General features: G+C 39.9%; 1 protein-coding gene across 1 annotated transcript in view; it reads left to right on the top strand.

The window, feature by feature from the left end:
- Window positions 1-18,066, top strand: part of GNPTAB (N-acetylglucosamine-1-phosphate transferase subunits alpha and beta) — a 74,883-nt gene that overhangs the window by 15,032 nt on the left and 41,785 nt on the right. Inside the window, exons 2-3 of the mRNA XM_045465435.1 lie at window positions 9,605-9,690; window positions 17,235-17,354. Of these exons, the coding sequence (XP_045321391.1) occupies window positions 9,605-9,690; window positions 17,235-17,354 (206 nt within the window). The remainder of the gene's footprint in view (window positions 1-9,604; window positions 9,691-17,234; window positions 17,355-18,066) is intronic.

Genomic DNA, 18,066 nt, shown 5'->3' with positions numbered 1-18,066 from the left:
ACTCTGTAACTATTAAGCAGTAATAGGGACCTGGTAACCTCTGATTTCTGTCTGTATGGATTTGCCTGTTCTGAATATTTTATATCATGGACATTTCATATAATATTTCTTTACTCGTCCTGGCAACGTCTGCTTGTTTTTCAGTGTTTCAGGGGTTGGGGGGTAGGGGGGAGATTGGATTTGCTTACTCTGCCATTTTGCTGAAATCATGCTTCAGATTGATTAGTTTTGATTGTTGCTTTTTCACATGATATTTTATCAAACACTTTATCCTTTGATGAGGTTGTTTGCTTTGTTTTGGCCATTGCTCATTGCTATGTCCTCAGAGTCTAGAATGGTACCACATAGTATTTATTGACTGAATTAAGTTACTAATTTTTATAATTATTTGAAAATATGATTTTTAATAGCTTTATAATATTTGTATGGCTGTACCATAATTTATTTTCCTGATTACCTATGTTTAAGTGTTAAACTATTGTGTCCAGGTTTTATTTTTTAAGTAATAATGGCCATTGTCATATTTATTCAGGTCTTTAGGTACATCTATGATGATTTTCTTGGCATGTATATCTAGAAGTGGCGTTAGCCAGAACAGAAGACATTTTGTTTGGTCCTTTGATACATGATGCTAATTGCCTCTCCTGAAGGGAGCAGTTTTTAAAATGGCCTTGCAGCTGTTTAAAAATATATGACATACTTTTCAACTTATTTATGACTTTTCTGTACTTCAGACTCATAAAAAGAGATCTCTTCTTGTCACGTTTTTAAAAGTGTTTATAACTAGCTAATAGTATGAGATAAAATTTGTTTGTTGATGGAAGCGAGTGCATTAATTATCACAAGCAGATACTTTGTGAAACTACTCATTTTACTAAACTTTTTAATGTAAATTAAAATTGTATTTAATTTTGCCAAAAAAAGTAAAAAAAAAGAAACCTTAATTTGATGAGTTTGGGATTCTGGTTTAATAGATTTTTCTTAAAAAAATTTTTTTAGTGTTTATTTTTGAGAAAGAGAAAGAGAGAAGGAGGGAGAGAGGGGCAGAGAGAGAGGGAGACACAGAATCCAAAGCAGGCTCCAGGCTCTAAGCTGTCAGCACAGAGCCTGACATGGGGCTCAAACTCAAGAACCATGAGATCATGACCTGAGCCTAAGTCAGATGCTTAACCGACTGAGCCGCACCCACCCAGGTGCCGCTGGTTTAATAGTTATAATGGAAATATTTACCAGGTTCGACTATACTTTCATTCATATTTTGGTTACATTTTTCGCGTGATATATTACAATTATTTGTATCATATTTGTCTCCCCAGCAGACTTAAGCCCTTTGAGGGAGTAAATAAATTCAATGTGTTTTCATAGTCTTAATATGTTTCCTATAGTACTTTGTAGTTGTCAGAATATATAGATATACATCTGTTCACTTGTTTTTTGCAACAACCCCTTATAGAATAAGGTATTCCTTAAATTTTACATTTGGCACTGAAAGAGGTTTAAGTGACTTGTCTAAAATCACAAAACTGGGGCCTTCTTGTGTGACTCTTGTTAACTCTAAGGATTGAATGGCTACAACACTGTCCAGTAGAACTTTGTGCATGATGGAAGTATTCTATAATTCTGAGCTGTCCCATATGGTAGCCACTAACCCAATGAGGGCTTGAAATGTGGCTGGTGTGACTAAGTTACTGAACTTTTTATTGAATTTTATTTAGTCTTAATTTAAATGAACCACATGTGGCTAGTGCATATGGTTTTGGGCAGTGCAGGTCTAAACTCATAGGTAGAATAAGTGTTTGCCAGGACATTATAGCAGAGATTCACACACTGGCTGCAGAGTAGAGCACTGGATTTAAAGTCCATCCTATACAATTCTGTGATTCTATAAACTCTGACCAGTAAAACAAGTAAACCTACGTATATCCCAGAAAGTCAGTTTGAATACATTTTGAAAGTCTCTTTGGTAGGGTTTTTTTTTTCTTTTCATTTTATTTAAGTGTGGTTGTAGGAGGTTTTTTTTCCCCTTTAGATATAAATTTTTACAGTGAACTACTATCAAAAGGTTTAACATTTTTAATTCTGCCTTTTAATATGGTTTCTTCCATGATGTTGCCCACCTTTCTATCCCTGTGGCAAACAGTCCTCCTTTTCTGTCTGCTCCTTCATTTCCTTAAAAATCTCAGTTTTTGCTCCTAGGAAAAGGAGATTTTGTTAAGTTGCCGTGATTAACCCTGTCTTTGGTTATCATTTTCCCTGACAGTAATCTGTTTTAATCTGTACTCATTTAAAAGCTGAAATATTCCTAAATGTTATTTATTTATAAGTAAATATTTCTAAATCATTTCATGTAAGTATTAGTCCTTAACAGGGATGTCAACTCTTTGAGGTCAGAGGCCTGATTTCTATCTTGTGCTCCTTAAAATGTGTAACAAATATATGTTGTGTGTCTAATTCTGTGAAGGATTCAAAGAATGTAGAAATGGTCTAGAAAAGTGTTCTTGAGTTTAATTAATGTTTGAGTAGATAATGGTCACATGTCTTGGGTTTGGGTCATTTCCTCTCTGTGAAATGGGAGAAGTCACCCAGTTTTAACAACCATTCAACTCCTAATAAGAAATGGGTTAATCTTTTAATTTAGTCACTTTGCATTGGGAAATGCTATAGACTGAGTGGTTGTGTCCTTCCAAAATTTATACTGTCGAAGCCTTATCTTCAGTGTGATAGTATTAGCAGGAGGGGCCTTTAACGGTGGGTGGTGGGGAGGTCATGAGGGTGGACATTAATGCTCTTATAAAGAGACCTCAGAGAACTTCCTCACCCCTCTTGCCATGGAAGGTGACACAAAGAGAAGGCAGTCTGTGAACCCGGAAGCAGGCTGTCACCAGACACCCAGTCTGCTGGTGCCTTGATCCTAGTCTTCCCAGTCTCCAGAATTGTGAGCAATACCTTTCTGTTGTTTACAAGCTACCCAGTCTGTAGTATTTTGTCATAGCAGTCGGAATGGTGATGAGCAGGTTGACTTCCTGATTGCTATCAAGGAGGAGAGGAGGGTTAGTAGAAAAGATAAAACTTAGAATATCTTGTCTCCCTTTTACTACCTTTTAATGAACAAAAATAAATTTTTTTCAGAAACTATGAAGAACATGTAATCTAGGAATATTATAAACTTCTAGTATTATTATTGATATGTGAAAAGCTCTGTCAGTGTTACAAAGGGTTCTTACTGCTTGAGGTTGGAGAGCCCCTACATTTTAAGTTTTACAGGGTAACAGGTCACATTTCTATGCTTGAAAAATTGAGGAAGGGATATTTGCTTTTACAGAGAGTTTTATACCCTTGTGTACCTAGCCTACTGTTGTCTCTTTATTAACTCTAGCCTTTAGCTTTTACCTTGAGTATCCTGGAATGAAATCTGAAAGCAGAAAGTCCTGGAGCGACACCATGTCATGTAAACTGTTCTAGGATGTTTGCCTTGTAAAACTAGTAGCCATATTTATTCATTCTAGAATGTTTATTGGTTTTATGTGAGGCACTGAGCAAGGTTCTGTGAAAAAAAATTATAAAGAGATCAAGTTCGTGGCTTTGAGTTGCTCACAGAAGTTTACACAGATATTTAAACAGGTAAATTATATTGCAGCAAGAACCGGTGAACAATTTGCATGGTGTTGTATAGCGCTGTATGATCTGCACATCTCATTTACTCATCAGATCATGTGAAATACGTGGCATTAATTCCCTCATTGTACAAAAGAAGAAACTGAGAGTAGACAAATGCCCTAGATCATTTATTGATAAGTGTCAGATTTAAACTCATGTGTCTGATGTAAATCTTATGATCATTGCACTGTATGCCAGTTCTCTTCTGGATAATAACCTTCCTGTTTTCCTTAACTGGGGAATTCCTCTGATACAAAAGATTATGGAGTTTATGTCTCATTAACTATTATTCCACCACAGGCATGCATTTGAACTTGTTCTGTGGTGACAAAAATCTTCAACCAAAGCACGCATCAGTTTTATAACTCTAAAAAGTTATGATTGGGGCGCCTGGGTGGCTCAGTCGGTCAGGCATCTGACTTCGGCTCAGGTCATGATCTTACGGTTCGTGAGTTCGAACCCCGTGTTGGGGCTCTGTTCTGACAGCTCAGAGCCTGGAGCCTGCTTCGGATTCTGTGTCTCCATCTCTCTCTCTTTTTCTGCCTCTCCCTTGCTGTCTCTGTCTCTCTCTCAAAAATAAACATTAAAAAATAATAAATAAAAATAAAAAGTTCATCATCTAAAAATTTTAGTATTTGTGTGCACACGCCAGTTAAAGGACTGTTAGATATTCTAAAAACCCTGGGGGGGCGCCTGGGTGGCGCAGTCGGTTAAGCGTCCGACTTCAGCCAGGTCACGATCTCGCGGTCCGCGAGTTCGAGCCCCGCGTCGGGCTCTGGGCTGATGGCTCGGAGCCTGGAGCCTGTTTCCGATTCTGTGTCTCCCTCTCTCTCTGCACCTCCCCCATTCATGCTCTGTCTCTCTCTGTCCCAAAAATAAATAAACGTTGAAAAAAAAAAATCTAAAAACCCTGGGGAAAAACATAAATTTATTATGTGACTGTGGTCATTTAGAAACATGCACGGGAAACAGATTTGGGTCGTTGAATTGTTGAATTAAGGATGGTAAACATACCAGTTTCAGAACTGGTTGAATGACCACATTTATAAATGTGTGTTTGACAAAGCTAGCTCTGTGTAAGTAAGCAACAGAGGAGGCAGCCTGATGAGGCTGAGAGAGCCTGGGTAAAGCTAAACAGGATCATGGACTCCAGACTTGGATTGATTCACATCTCAGCCCCATCATACATTGCTGTGTGGCCTGGAGCTTCTCTTTGGAAAATGAGCCATTGAAGTGCCTACCTTACAGTACCTTGTTGCAGGGATTCAGTGGGGAGGAGCACCTGGCATTATGGTGCTTGGTGAACGCGTGAACGTGCCCCTTCTCAGTGATCATTAAGACTAATCTTGGCTGCAATTTGTGAAAAATGATCAACAATTGATCTTGAATACCTTGAATGCCAGGATTATTAAAATAGAGTCTTAAAAGTAATAAATATTGTAAGCTAGTAGAAGAAACTACCTTTAGATGATTTTTTACAATACTTTATTAATAATACATTGTTTTTATGGTATTTCAGAGCTCATATAGTATTTTTTTTTTTTTCAACGTTTATTTATTTTTGGGACAGAGAGAGACAGAGCATGAACGGGGGAGGGGCAGAGAGAGAGGGAGACACAGAATCGGAAACAGGCTCCAGGCTCTGAGCCATCAGCCCAGAGCCCGACGCGGGGCTCGAACTCACGGACCGCGAGATCGTGACCTGGCTGAAGTCGGACGCTCAACCGACTGCGCCACCCAGGCGCCCCATATAGTATTTTAATAAATATTATTTTAGTTCCTTGTGTCTTAACTTTTACAACAAACTACTTTTAATAGCAGAAAAAAGTAAATACTTTGAAGAAAATAGTGTAGAGAGGAGATTTGGGGGGTGGAGGACGTGGGGATTGCTCAAAACGGTAAGTAGGAAATTTTTTGAAGGCCAACATTTTGTCTGTAAAAATCACATCAATTTCCTCCATAAAATGTTTGCATTACTATCAATACAATATTTTAAATGTCTTACCATTATAAAAATGATGGTTCAGGAAGATACGCTTTTTCTACCCAAGATTTCTAACATGCCTGGTACCTTCCTCATGCCTTTTGTTTACACACGTCAATTGAGAAGCACTCTTCTGCTACAGCGACACAGCAGACTGATGAAATACACTTTGTACTTAGTTCATAGTTGAGGAAATTGAGCACCCAAGGTTACACGGCTACTAAATAGAAGAACTGGGAGGGTCTTCCCCTGGAGGTGTCCCCTATCCCCAAATCCAGTCTTCTGCCACTCCTGCTGTAATCAGATAATACTTAAGAACAAAAAGATGGCATATAATGAATTGTGCTGGGTATGAATTGATAAGTAGAATTGTAAGTAGTTCTTGACCCTCAAGCAGTTTCTAACTCCATTGGTCTGATAAGATGCTACCTTGAGGGGGTTGGTAAATAACAAACTAAGGGATTCTAAGGCAAGCAATGCTAAGGGCAGTGAGTAATTGATTTCCAAGTAAGCGGTTGAGACAAATTTTAAGTTCTGAGAAGGAAGCATTCAGGTTGGGCTAAAGAATATAGGGAAGCTTTGTGGACGAAAATGGACTTGATTTTACAGTATAGTGTTTCTCCAGCCTTTTCCTCTGGTCTTTTGTTTATTGCTAATAATGGCTGAAAACAAGTTCTGATTGCAAGCTTAAGTCTATTTTGGCTTCTTTGTTGTTTGAAAGGTGTTTATATTTGTACAGCTTACCCCACAATAAATAATTTGGTAACTGCCCATTCAAATTTCTACTCTTTTCCATCCTTGATAGTGTAAGAAAATGATCTGATGCTAGCCCTTAGATGATTTTTATTTCATTTTACAAGGCTCCTTTTTGATCCCCCATTAGCACATTACTCATTCACTTAAAGAATTTGGCAAGATTTCCATAATAGAGTGTAGTTGATGGTTGGGATTAAGCAGAAAAGGGAAATGGTTATGATGGACGAGAATCCGGTTTCAATGTTGATGGTTAGGTCCTGGGACCAAAGACCTAGAGGAGACCGAAGACAGGAGGAGAAGAGACATAGTGTCCCAGTGGTGTTGACCTGTGGGTGCAGGGAAAAAACCGTGCCAGTCACACTGCAGTCACACAGCCCTGTGCCTCCTTCTGTCATATGTTCTTAGGGCTGGAAGGTATTTCAAGGATGGTTTGGTCAGACCCACTTCACAAAATGTAAAAGAGATGAAGAAACAGCCTAAACAGATCAGAGAACTTGCTTAAGGTCTCATAAAAGTGACAGAATTGGGATGAAACCCTGTGTCCCCCGAGTCATAACCCAGCATTCCTACTATCTCCCCTGAGAGCATAGTGTGCAGAACTCTGGGCTGATAGGAGCATTCCTCAGTGTATTAGATAAGGACCTTTTGCTGCTGCTGTTCTTTCTAATACACCAAAGTGGTTTGGAGATGGTGAGATTAATTTATCTGATGAAGGAAGGCACGTTGTGTCAACACATAGCGTGTCGGAATTTTTCAGCCATTTGTGAAGTGTGCTTTCTCTGATATTATCTTCCCATCTTCTAGGTAGCCCTGCTAGCCAAGAGGAATGATACTGAGCTTCATTTTTTGTGGTTTGTTTTGTAAAAATAATAGATATACTGGTTGTCCTTTTGCAACTACATAGGGATATTGATGGAGAGTCATTTCGGTTTGAGCTCAATTAGTTGATCCAAATCAATACAATCATATTATTAAAAATAGATATGTATTCTATATTTAGCAAGGAAGATGGCATTTTATAGCTATATGCCTGCTATATAGTTTGGTGCTATGTATGATACTAAAGTAGAGCTCATTGCCCCTCCTCTTGGAATTTCCAGTCCAGTTGGAGAGGCCAGTTGTATGCACATACGGCCTCAAATCTGCCATGACTAAAATGGGAATCCTACCAGCTCTCATCCCCACTACACCTGTTCCTCCCATGTCATTTAGTGGTCCCATTGTCTCTTCAGTCACTCTTAGTAGAAATACTGGAAACCTGGCAATCACCTTTGCTTCTCTTCTTCACTGCCCTGTTCAGTCTGGTAGCAGATCCCTGTAACATACTCCCTGTCCCCCAGCTGAACTGCCATCAGACTCCTGTTCATCCTTTAAGACTGTTAACATTGCTTCTTCAGGGAAGTCTTAAGTGTCTTCCTTCAGTGCACTTGTAGCCAGCAATAAACTTTTCTATTAAGCACTGGCTATAGTTTCTTGAAGTCAAGGAACTTACCGTATTTCTTTTTGTAAACCCAGTACAAGGCACATTAGACCCTAAGTTTTTAAATCAGTACCTTGAGTGATGGGAGGGTTATTAGTTGTATTTATGGTGTTTATGAAACAGCCCAGTGAAGTAAGTCTATAAAGATAGGCAGAGGCCAGATGCTGAAAGCCTGAATACCATGCAAAGAAATGTTCAGTTGTAGTTGGGCACATGGGTTCACAAGGTCTTTCCTGTAGCCACATATTGTCATGTGACTGCATTCTGGCCAGTGAAAACAGAAGTGGTAGGTGCCCCTTCCAAGAAGTTTCTTTAATGGAGGGGCATTTCATTCCCTATCTCTCCTCTCTGCTGGCTGGAATGGAATCTAAATGACTGGGCTCCCCTGTAGTCATGTGAGTGTAGCAGGGCCACACATCCTAGGATTTGTAGCGTGGGAAGGAAGCCAGAAGAAGCCTTTACAGAAAGGAGGACATTCCAGGAAGAGGAATAGAGTGAGAGGACACACTTGAAGGTCAGATAGAAGAAGATGACCTGGCAAAGGAGACTGAAAAGGAGTCACCAGAGTGATAGGAGGAAAACAAGTGGTTCAATAAGGAGGAACTGGGCAGCCACTACCAACTAAGATAGAAATGGCAAAAAATGTCACTGGATTCGACAACATGGAGGCATTGGTAAAACCACTGATGTGGAGAGGGCAGAAGTGATATTGGAATAGGCCAAAGGGTGAATAGAACCTAGGAGGTGACCTTCTAAAGACATTTGCCCTTGAAAGAATTTGGAGCAGAGGGACCAGCTGGCAGAGCGTGTGGAGTGAAGGGAAGGTTTTCCTGAGATTACTGGAATATGCTGACGGGAATAAGCCTGTTGAGAGGAAAAGAGAGAGCAGGCAAGGTCTTAAGATGAGTTGATGAGATCCAGAGCAAGTGGACAGAGATGTGATGTTTGCAAGGAGGAAGGACGCTTCCTTTGTGGTGAAGGGAATGAAGAAGAAATGGGGCACATTGGGTTGGCTTCTAGATTTCAAGTGCAGACATGAGGGAGCTCCGATCTAAAGACTTCCGCTCTCTCCTGAACTCTTCGGCAAGGTCATCAGCTGAAACTTCACAGATAGTAAGGCTTCATATCTTGTCAATTTCTTCTGTTTTAGCTTTGTTCTGTGCTCTGAGGAGAGTCTCCAAAGTTTTGGATGGATCGTGTCGCTTGCTTGAAAATCCTTCAGTGCCTCTGCTTCCCATGGCACACAGGGCACAACACAGTCAAGGCCTGTTCCCTTCTCAGCCCCATTCTCTCCACTTACTCCACTTTGCTGCAGCCAAAGCCAACTGCACCACTGCCCTGAAACAACTCATCCTTGCTGCTTCTCAGCCTCGGAACCTGCTCTTGTGATGCTGTCCTTTTCTCCCTACCTGGTGAACTCATTCTTGAAGACCCAGTTCTCATATTGCATCCTTTTAAATCTCTTTGATTTCCCTCCCCTTTCCACAGGCCAGTAACTATAGCTTTTATTTATATATCTGTATAACTTTATATATCTGTGTAGCTTTTTTATCTGGGTCGACCACAGTGTCTGGTATACATGAGTTGGCATTGGGTGAATGGATGAATTTTAATTGCTTTACCTGTTCCTTTAGTGATTTTTAATGAAATTGAAATGAAATGAAAGTTATATACTCTTAGTATTTGATGCAGAGAAAATATTGTTTCCTTTTTTTTTTTTTTCCTAGGTGGTTCTGGAATGGAGCCGGGATCAGTACCATGTTTTATTTGATTCCTACAGAGACAATATTGCTGGAAAGTCCTTTCAGAATCGGTAAGAAGAAATCAGTTTTGGAGAGTAGCTTCTTTGGACTTAGAGGATGAGTCACGATTTCACTCTTGCTTTAAATGTAACAGTTCAGGTTGAAGGGGGGGGGTCTTTCCAAGTGTAGATATGGTTTAACTTATTCAAGGCTACTCCTATCTGAAGGAACCTTATAGTCTGTCCTCACATTTTATGGTTGAAAAATCTGATTCCCAAAGAGTAATCCTGCCTTGCGGTTTATTGAGTACTTTGAGTTACACGATCTCATTTTATTATTGCCCTAGTTCTATGAGGTAAAGGTAATTCAATCTGCCTGCAGGATGAGGAAACTAGCTGGCTACTCTGGCCAGTAGTCTTCTGTTCCAAGCCCTGGCCCATACTCTTGTTGACCTCACTCTGTTAACCAGAGCCATTCTGGAAGCCACTGGAATTGACCCACTACCTACCCCTGTGGTCACCCTATCTTGCTGCCTCACTGTGAGGAGGAGCAAGCCTTACAGGTTGGGTCTTTTTCTCTTTAAGGCCAAGCTTCCTGGTGCAGCCACTCTTAGATGCTGTCTTCAACCTTTTCCTTCAAGATTTTTTTCCTGCTTCATAAGACAGACCTCAGAGTGGACTCAATCTTTCCCCACATCTTCCTTCCCTTCCTGCAGCTAAAATGATTTGCACGGGCTCTTTTTGGTTTTTGTCTATAAAATTAGTGCTTAAGTTGTTTTATATCGTAAAAGCAGTTTATGTCTGTGGTCGAAAACAGTTCAAACAGTACATAAAAATAAAAAGTTAAGCCTCTCTGTTCCATTGTGAATTTCCCCTCATCCAGAGGAACCATTGTTAATGATTTTTTTCAGTTTATTTTTTTTTTTTTTAATTTTTTTTTTTCAATGTTTATTTATTTTTGGGACAGAGAGAGACAGAGCATGAACAGGGGAGGGTCAGAGAGAGAGGGAGACACAGAATCGGAAACAGGCTCCAGGCTCTGAGCCATCAACCCAGAGCCTGACGCGGGGCTCGAACTCACGGACCGCGAGATCGTGACCTGGCTGAAGTCGGACGCTTAACCGACTGCGCCACCCAGGCGCCCCAATTTTTTTTCAGTTTATTTATTCATTTTGAGAGAGAGAGAGAGAGAGAGAGAGAGAGAGTGGGGAAGGGGCAGAGGGAGAGAGAGACAGAGAGAGAATCTTAAGCAGGTTTCATGCTGTCAGCACAGAGCCCGACACAGGGCTTGATCTCACAAACCATGAGATCAAGAGTCGGACGTTCAACTGACTAAGCCACCCAGGTGCCCCTGTTAACAAATTTTTGTTAATGATTCTTTTGGTAATCATCATTCTAACTTTAAAACAATAAGTGGAGTTCTCTCCTTTTTTATTCATTTTATGCAGTATCTATTGACTCTTTTCCATTGTAATGGTGCATAGCCAGTTGTTATGGGGCTAAGAGCAGTAGGTGACCAGAACAAATGTGGGGTAGCTAACAGGGGTAGTTAACCTCATTAGACCAGAGTCTAAATGTCAGAGGCCATAACCACAAACCTCCCTTGATCCTGACTGTCCATTTTCCCCTGAGGATAGTTCTCATAAATCTTTCCCTCTGCTCTCACTGAACCGGAAAACCTAACGAAACTGCAAATAACTACATTTGGTGTCGGTTGGCTCACCTTCAGAGTTATCTGAGGATCTGTAGACTGCATCACCAATTCCTCTGGAGCCCTTGCTCCCTGCTTAGAAGTACTTCCTTGTCCCTCTGTTCACTTTTTATGAGTCCCTATGTGGTTTCTATCAAATAAGTGTTTGTTTTCTTTTTTTTTTTAAAGAATACCAAGCAGCCTTGGTCTTTTTTTTTTCAACGTTTATTCATTTTTGGGACAGAGAGAGACAGAGCATGAACGGGGGAGGGGCAGAGAGAGAGGGAGACACAGAATCTCGGAAACAGGCTCCAGGCTCTGAGCCATCAGCCCAGAGCCTGATGTGGGGCTCGAACTCGCGGACCGCGAGATCGTGACCTGGCTGAAGTCGGACGCTTAACCGACTGCGCCACCCAGGCGCCCCCAAATAAGTGTTTTTTAAAATTAGTGTGCTAATTAGATGTGTGCACTGTTATAGTCCTGACCATCTTAGGGAGGAAGGGCTATGGATTCTTTGAATTGACTAAAGCTTTACTCTTTGCTCAGTGCCCTATGTGTGAATGACATCCCTCAATTTGCTCCTTTAACAGAAAAGGAATCTTTAAGCCTTACTCTGTTTTAGACACTGATATATAACTATCTGTGGTAAAGAATTTCATAGTGTGGTAGGGAGAATGGCTTGTAAGCAAGTAATTAGTGAAGTAGGGAAACTCTAGGCTTTTCTCTTAGGATCTTTTAAAGATAGTTTTCAAAGACTCTAGGGGTCTGCAAAATCCAAACTATTTTTTATAAGAGTTCTAAGGTGTTACTTGCCTTTTGTACTGTGCTGACATTTGCACTGGTGGTGTAAAAGCAGTGCTGGGTAAGATTGCCAGACCTTAGCATGAATCACTGTATTCTTCACCACCCTATATTTTCAGGGGTAAGATAAAAGTTAGTTTCACTTAAAAATGTTCTTGTTGAAGCACTAAAAGTTATTCATTTGGTTATATCTTGACCCTTTGGCCACACATCTTTTTAATGTTCCGTGTGATGAAATGCACCTGACCGTATGGTGATTGTCTTGAGGAAACCCTGGTGTGGTTGAGTTGCAACCTAGACCAGCCCTTCTGTTTCATGGGACACCACTGTCATAACTTGAAAGGAGAGATGACAGTGTGATTACTCACACTGGTCATTTGATAGATGTTTTCTTGACAGTGAACAAAGCAATTCTGTCTCTTAAAGGAAAATGAATAATAGTATCCGTTGCCAATGATAAAATTTGAGCTTTCAAATGTAAATTAGAATTTGGGAAAACTTGTTTCTATCACTGTGAGCTTAACAGTTCACATATCATAAAGACTTCTCTGATTAGATAGATATGTGGCATTGTCCACAAAAATCACATTCATTAATATTATATAGGAAAATTAAGGAAATATGTCACCATCTGGCAGATGTGTATAACTCAGTAAGCTGTTATTTTCCAGATAACCAATACATTGTTACAGGATCCTTACAGGTGTTTACAAAATCTTGCATGGGTAAAAAAGTCATTCAAGTGTAAGAAAGACCAATGGATTTTGGTGTAAAAGCACAAAAAGTTCTTTAATGTGGCTTCACATTCCACACTGCAATGAATTTTTAAGCAGCTACCGCTTATTTTGGTAGGATCAAAGAAGAAAACCTGCCGTTACCTGAAAAGGCTATTAAAATGCAACTCCCCTTTCCAGCTACATTATCTGTGTGAGCCTGGGTTTTCTTTATACACTTCAGCCAAAACAACACGTGGGAACAGATTGCAGACAGAAGATCCAAGGTGCTTGTTCTTTTCTACTAAGTCATTAAAGAGATTGGCAGAAAAGTGAAACAATGCCTCTCTTCTCACTGTTTTTTTTATTGTTTTGGAGAGTATTATTTTCATTAAAAAAGTTATTCATGTTAACATTTTAAGATGAATTAACTATTTTTATAGTGTTTCATTTTCAAATATGGCAAATGTGAATAGTTACAATCTATAAACAAAAGTTTTTGGGGATCCTTAATTTTTAAGTGTAAAGGGTCTGGAGAGTAAAAAGTTGGTAGAGAACCATTTCTCTCACATAGCAGTTCTTAAAACCTTAGTGTGCAGCAGAATGCCATGGAAGGCTTGAGAAGATACAGTTTCCCCCACCCCCAGAGCTTCTGCGTCTGGAGGTCTCACAGGCGCTCACAGAATTTCCATTTCTAACAAGTTCACTGGTGGTACCGAAGCTGCAGGTCTGGTGACTATGGAGAATACTACGGCTTCTTGATGAAATACAATTTTCCTACTTCTTCATTTTCATTTTAGCTGATTTTCCTAAGAAAAGCTCAAAATGGATTGTCTTTTTAAAATCAAATATTTATCAAGCATCTACTCAACCTACTGTGCCTTATGCTGTGCTAGGTGCTGATCGTGCAGTTGCATGAATCCCTGCCCTGAAGGAGCATCCAAATTTTAGAAGGAAAAGTAGCTTTAGAAAATCCAGATATTGAGGTCAGCGGTTTTAATCAACCATTCTTGTTCTCTTTCTGAAAAATTTTGTGTATGGGTGTTAAATATTTCTCCTCCTAATTTTAGATTGCATTAAAATATAGTTTGGTTTTTATATAAGGATATTTCAAAATTGCCTAATTTTGAAGATGACAAGTAAATAGATCATATATAACATATCACATGTTCTAATACATTTTAAAATACCATAATGTTTATAGGGAGTTTTCATCATTTTGCCAATTTCTCTGCAAGTCTTTTTAATGTTATTTGAAAAAAAAATTTTTTAATGTTTATTTTTGAGAGAGAGAGAGAGAGAGAGAGAGAGAGAGAATGAGTGGGGAAGGGGCAGAGAGAGAGGGAGACAGGATCTAAAGCAGGTCTCTGCACTGACAACAGTGAGCCTAGTGTGGGTCTTGGAACTCACGAACTGCAAAATCATGACCTGAGCCAAAGTGGATGCTTAACCGACTGAGCGACCCAGGCGCCCCTTTAAAAGAAAGGTCTATTCTGTATGTCAGTAACAAGTGAATATGTAAATTATCTACTACTAATTATAAGGCATTAAGTCAGTCTGGGCCTAGTCTTGTCATCTCTAAAATGTAGGTATTAGATTAAGTGTAAAATCTCTTCCAACTCTTTGGCACTAAGATACCATTTAAGTTCTGAGTTTTCATACCTACTTTATAGAATGTAGAACCAAAGGACTACATTCATAGTATCCTTTACATGTCATAGTGCCTGTGTATTCACTTAAACCAAACTGATTAAAATAAAAGCTGTATTACTGTCACCATGGCTTTGGTTCTGAGTCACAGGTGACTTATTTAGTCTTCAACTCTAAGATAAAGGCTTTCTTTCATTTGGAAACTTAGATATAGTGGTCTTGTGGTCAGAAATAAAGACTCATACTCATTGTGGCCATGTCTAATAGTAGAAAAACAACTGACTCACTGACCTGGGGCGGATCACACGATCTCCTTAGTTTGTTAGTTTAACACCAGAGAATTAAATTGATCTTGTAATACAAACTTAATAGAAGAGCCAGTACATCAATCTATTATATACTTAATTATTTCCCCAAATGAACATGTATGGATATCTCTTGATTCTATTAAAAGATCTTTAATAGCAGGTGATTACTTTTACAGGATAGCTTTGGAAAGTGCAATTCTTTAAAAAAAAAAAAAAAAAGTTTAAAAAATATGTCATCTAAGCAGTTTTTTCAAATTAATTTTTAGTCTGAGAAATTGAGAGTGAGATGACCTTGGATAATTTAGATGTGGGTAATACAAGACCGACCTTCCTTCCTTCCTTCCTTCCACAAAAGACTGATTTGTATGTTGAGGGAATGAACTTAGAGTTTTAATTTAGCCAATGAGTATATGTTAAATCCCATTCATGTACCAGGCCCTATTTTTAAGCATCTTGTGATGAACAAGAGAAACTCACTGACCTCATATAGAATTGGCGTTTTAGTGGGGGAAGCTTTTTTTTTTTTTTTTAACTTAAAAATGTGAACTACAACCTGCATATAAATCATTATTTCTCAGATTTCTGGACTGGCAGCATTGGCATTACCTGGGATCTTGTTAGAAATGTGAGTTCTCAGGCCCCACTCCAGACCTAATGAGTCAGAAACTCTGGGGATGGAGCCCAGCTGTCTGTTTTTACAAGCCCGAAGGTGATTCTGTTGCCTGCTAACATTTGAGGACCATTGGTATAATAAATGTGATTAAAAAACCTAGCCGAGGAAGCTTTTGTGTACTGTTACTTATGGTGAGGAGAGAGAGTCTGAAGATATGGGAAAGAGGAAGTAATTGAAGCAGAGCACAGAATGCATAGTACCATTTCTGCCCTAGAGATACTCCATCTAGTGGAAGATAGACATGCATAAAAACTAGTACAACATAGTATGCCAGGAGTTCCTTAGAGTACAGAGTACAATGGAAACTGTGTGGTAAGCAGTACATTCTCTTTGTGGGAGGTGAGGGAAGAGGGCAATTGGGGAAGGAGGATATTTTAGACAGTGGGAGAGGCATGTTCAAAGGTGCAAAAGCTTGCAAGTCTGACCCTGCTTGGGTAAGCAATTGGAGTGTCTAGACCACAAGGGGCACATTATGGAGGAGTTTAGATTTTATTCTGCAGACAGTGGTGAACATTAACAGGAGGGTTGGTAGATGCTCAGCTATCACATATGCCTGAGTATGAGGTGATTCCTGATTTCCTGTGAAGCTCTGGGTCCCTGGTTCCTCTTTGACCCTCATCTTCTCTTATGCTCTTCCTCTTGCTCCCCTTGTCTGTGCCACACTGGCCTCTAGTTCCTTGACTGTGCCTGTTGGGTGTCTGCCTCAGAACATTTGCACATGGTGTTCCCATTCTCTGGACCATTCTTCCCCTAGTTACTCACATGGCTTGCTTCCTCTCTTTCACGTCTTGGCTGAAATGCCACCTGCCTACGAGTCATAATGAACTACTATATTATAGATCTGAAGTAGACCTGAAAGATGGGGAGGATTTGGTTAAGTTGGTAAAAGAAAGGGGAAGAGAGCTTTCAGCAGGGTTAAAACCTGAACAGAACACAAACATGAGGCTTAGGTGGGTTACTCAAGAATTAGATGCCTGCCTCACTCCTTATTTTGAGGAAAAGATAATAAGGAAAAACTTGAGCAGTATCAGGAAGGTCTGTGCTAGTGTCTCACATATATCATAGGCTCATTGAACAAATACTGAGTGCCTGTATGCTGGGCACTTTTCTAATTGATTGGGTACTTTAGGGAACAAAACAAGAAAGTTTCCTGCCCTCTTGGAGCTTACATTCTGGGGGAGGGACACATACAATTACCAGTGTAGGTAACAAGTTAATTATTTAATATGTTAGAAAGGTGGTCAGTGCTATGAAGACAAGAAAATGCAGGGCAGGGTGAGGAGGGTTGGGAGGGGCTGGGCTTGGGGCAGCAGGGAATAGGAGGACTGCAGCATTAAATAGGGCTAGGTCTTCATTACGGACTGTTGGATAACTCCTTTTTGGTAATTTTGTTTTGCTTTTAATTTCTTTTCTCTGTTTGGGGGCATTTGCATTGCAACACCCTTGTTTGTCAAACTGAGCATGTAGCAGTGTAAACTGAGCTTCTGGGACCTCCTGATGGTCTTAGAAGTGGAGTGATGGCAGCTTCTTTACAGGGTGGTTGTGAGGATTAAATGATGCAGAACTGCAGAAATTATCTGCATGCATCTTGCAGAGAAAGTTTCAACAAGTCGTCTCCCAGCTCCAGCTTGAAGTCATGCAAGTCTGTGATACAGTTGGCTAGATTACCTTTTCATTGATTTTTTTTCATAATCTTTGAGTTTAAGCCCTGTTATATACTCTTATTCCTAAATGTATTGGAAAAATGCATGTAAGCTGAAGGACCTGTGGCTTTGCCCTAGGCTCTGTCTGCCCATGCCAATCGACGTGGTTTATACCTGGGTGAATGGCACAGATCTTGAACTACTGAAGGAGCTACAGCAAGTCCGAGAACAGATGGAGGAAGAGCAGAAAGCAATGAGGTAAAATGGATTTTTAAAAAACAAAACACACTCTGGGGTGCTTGGGTGGCTCAATCATTTAAGCATCTGACTCTTGATTTCTGCTCAGATCATTATCTCATGGTTCATGAGATCAAGCCCCACATCAGGTTCCTCACTGACAGTGCAGAGCCCGCTTGGGATTCTTTGTATCTCTCTGCCCCTCCACTGCATGTACACAAGCTTGCCCTCTACCCACCCCCCCCCCCCCGCCCAAATAAATAGAACTTAAAAAAAAAAAATAAATAACAATAATTGGAATTAAAAAGAAACAACAACACACAAAGTTCTATGAATACAAGTAACAGTGCATTTCAGAAGGGTAGGGTGATGTTCACAGTGCTAATCCAAACAAAAACCTGCATCTCAAATTCGTGCCATTACAAGATTTTGTCACCCATGTGTCTGACCCTTGTTTCTTGGTACCCAGTGAGGACTCAGCCACTTTGTTAGATGGCCATTTTATGACTGTGCTATTCTAGTGATGCCTTGCTCTCTGGGGGCCTGAAAGGAAAGGAGTCTCCCACGGGTTCTTGCTTACTCAGTCTGAGTCCCATGTGTGATACCTTCATGAAATAAGGTGTTATTATGGAAAAAAGTTTCATGGTAAGACCCATTATTCCCTTGAAAATAAAACAGGCCTACAGACTTAACTTTTTTTCCATTTGATAAATACAGTACAAAGTATGTTCCC

The sequence above is a fragment of the Leopardus geoffroyi genome, chromosome B4 (genome assembly GCF_018350155.1).
Source record: "Leopardus geoffroyi isolate Oge1 chromosome B4, O.geoffroyi_Oge1_pat1.0, whole genome shotgun sequence".
In the NCBI taxonomy this organism is placed as follows: Eukaryota; Metazoa; Chordata; class Mammalia; order Carnivora; family Felidae; genus Leopardus; species Leopardus geoffroyi.
This window is presented reverse-complemented; position numbering and strand designations above follow the sequence as displayed.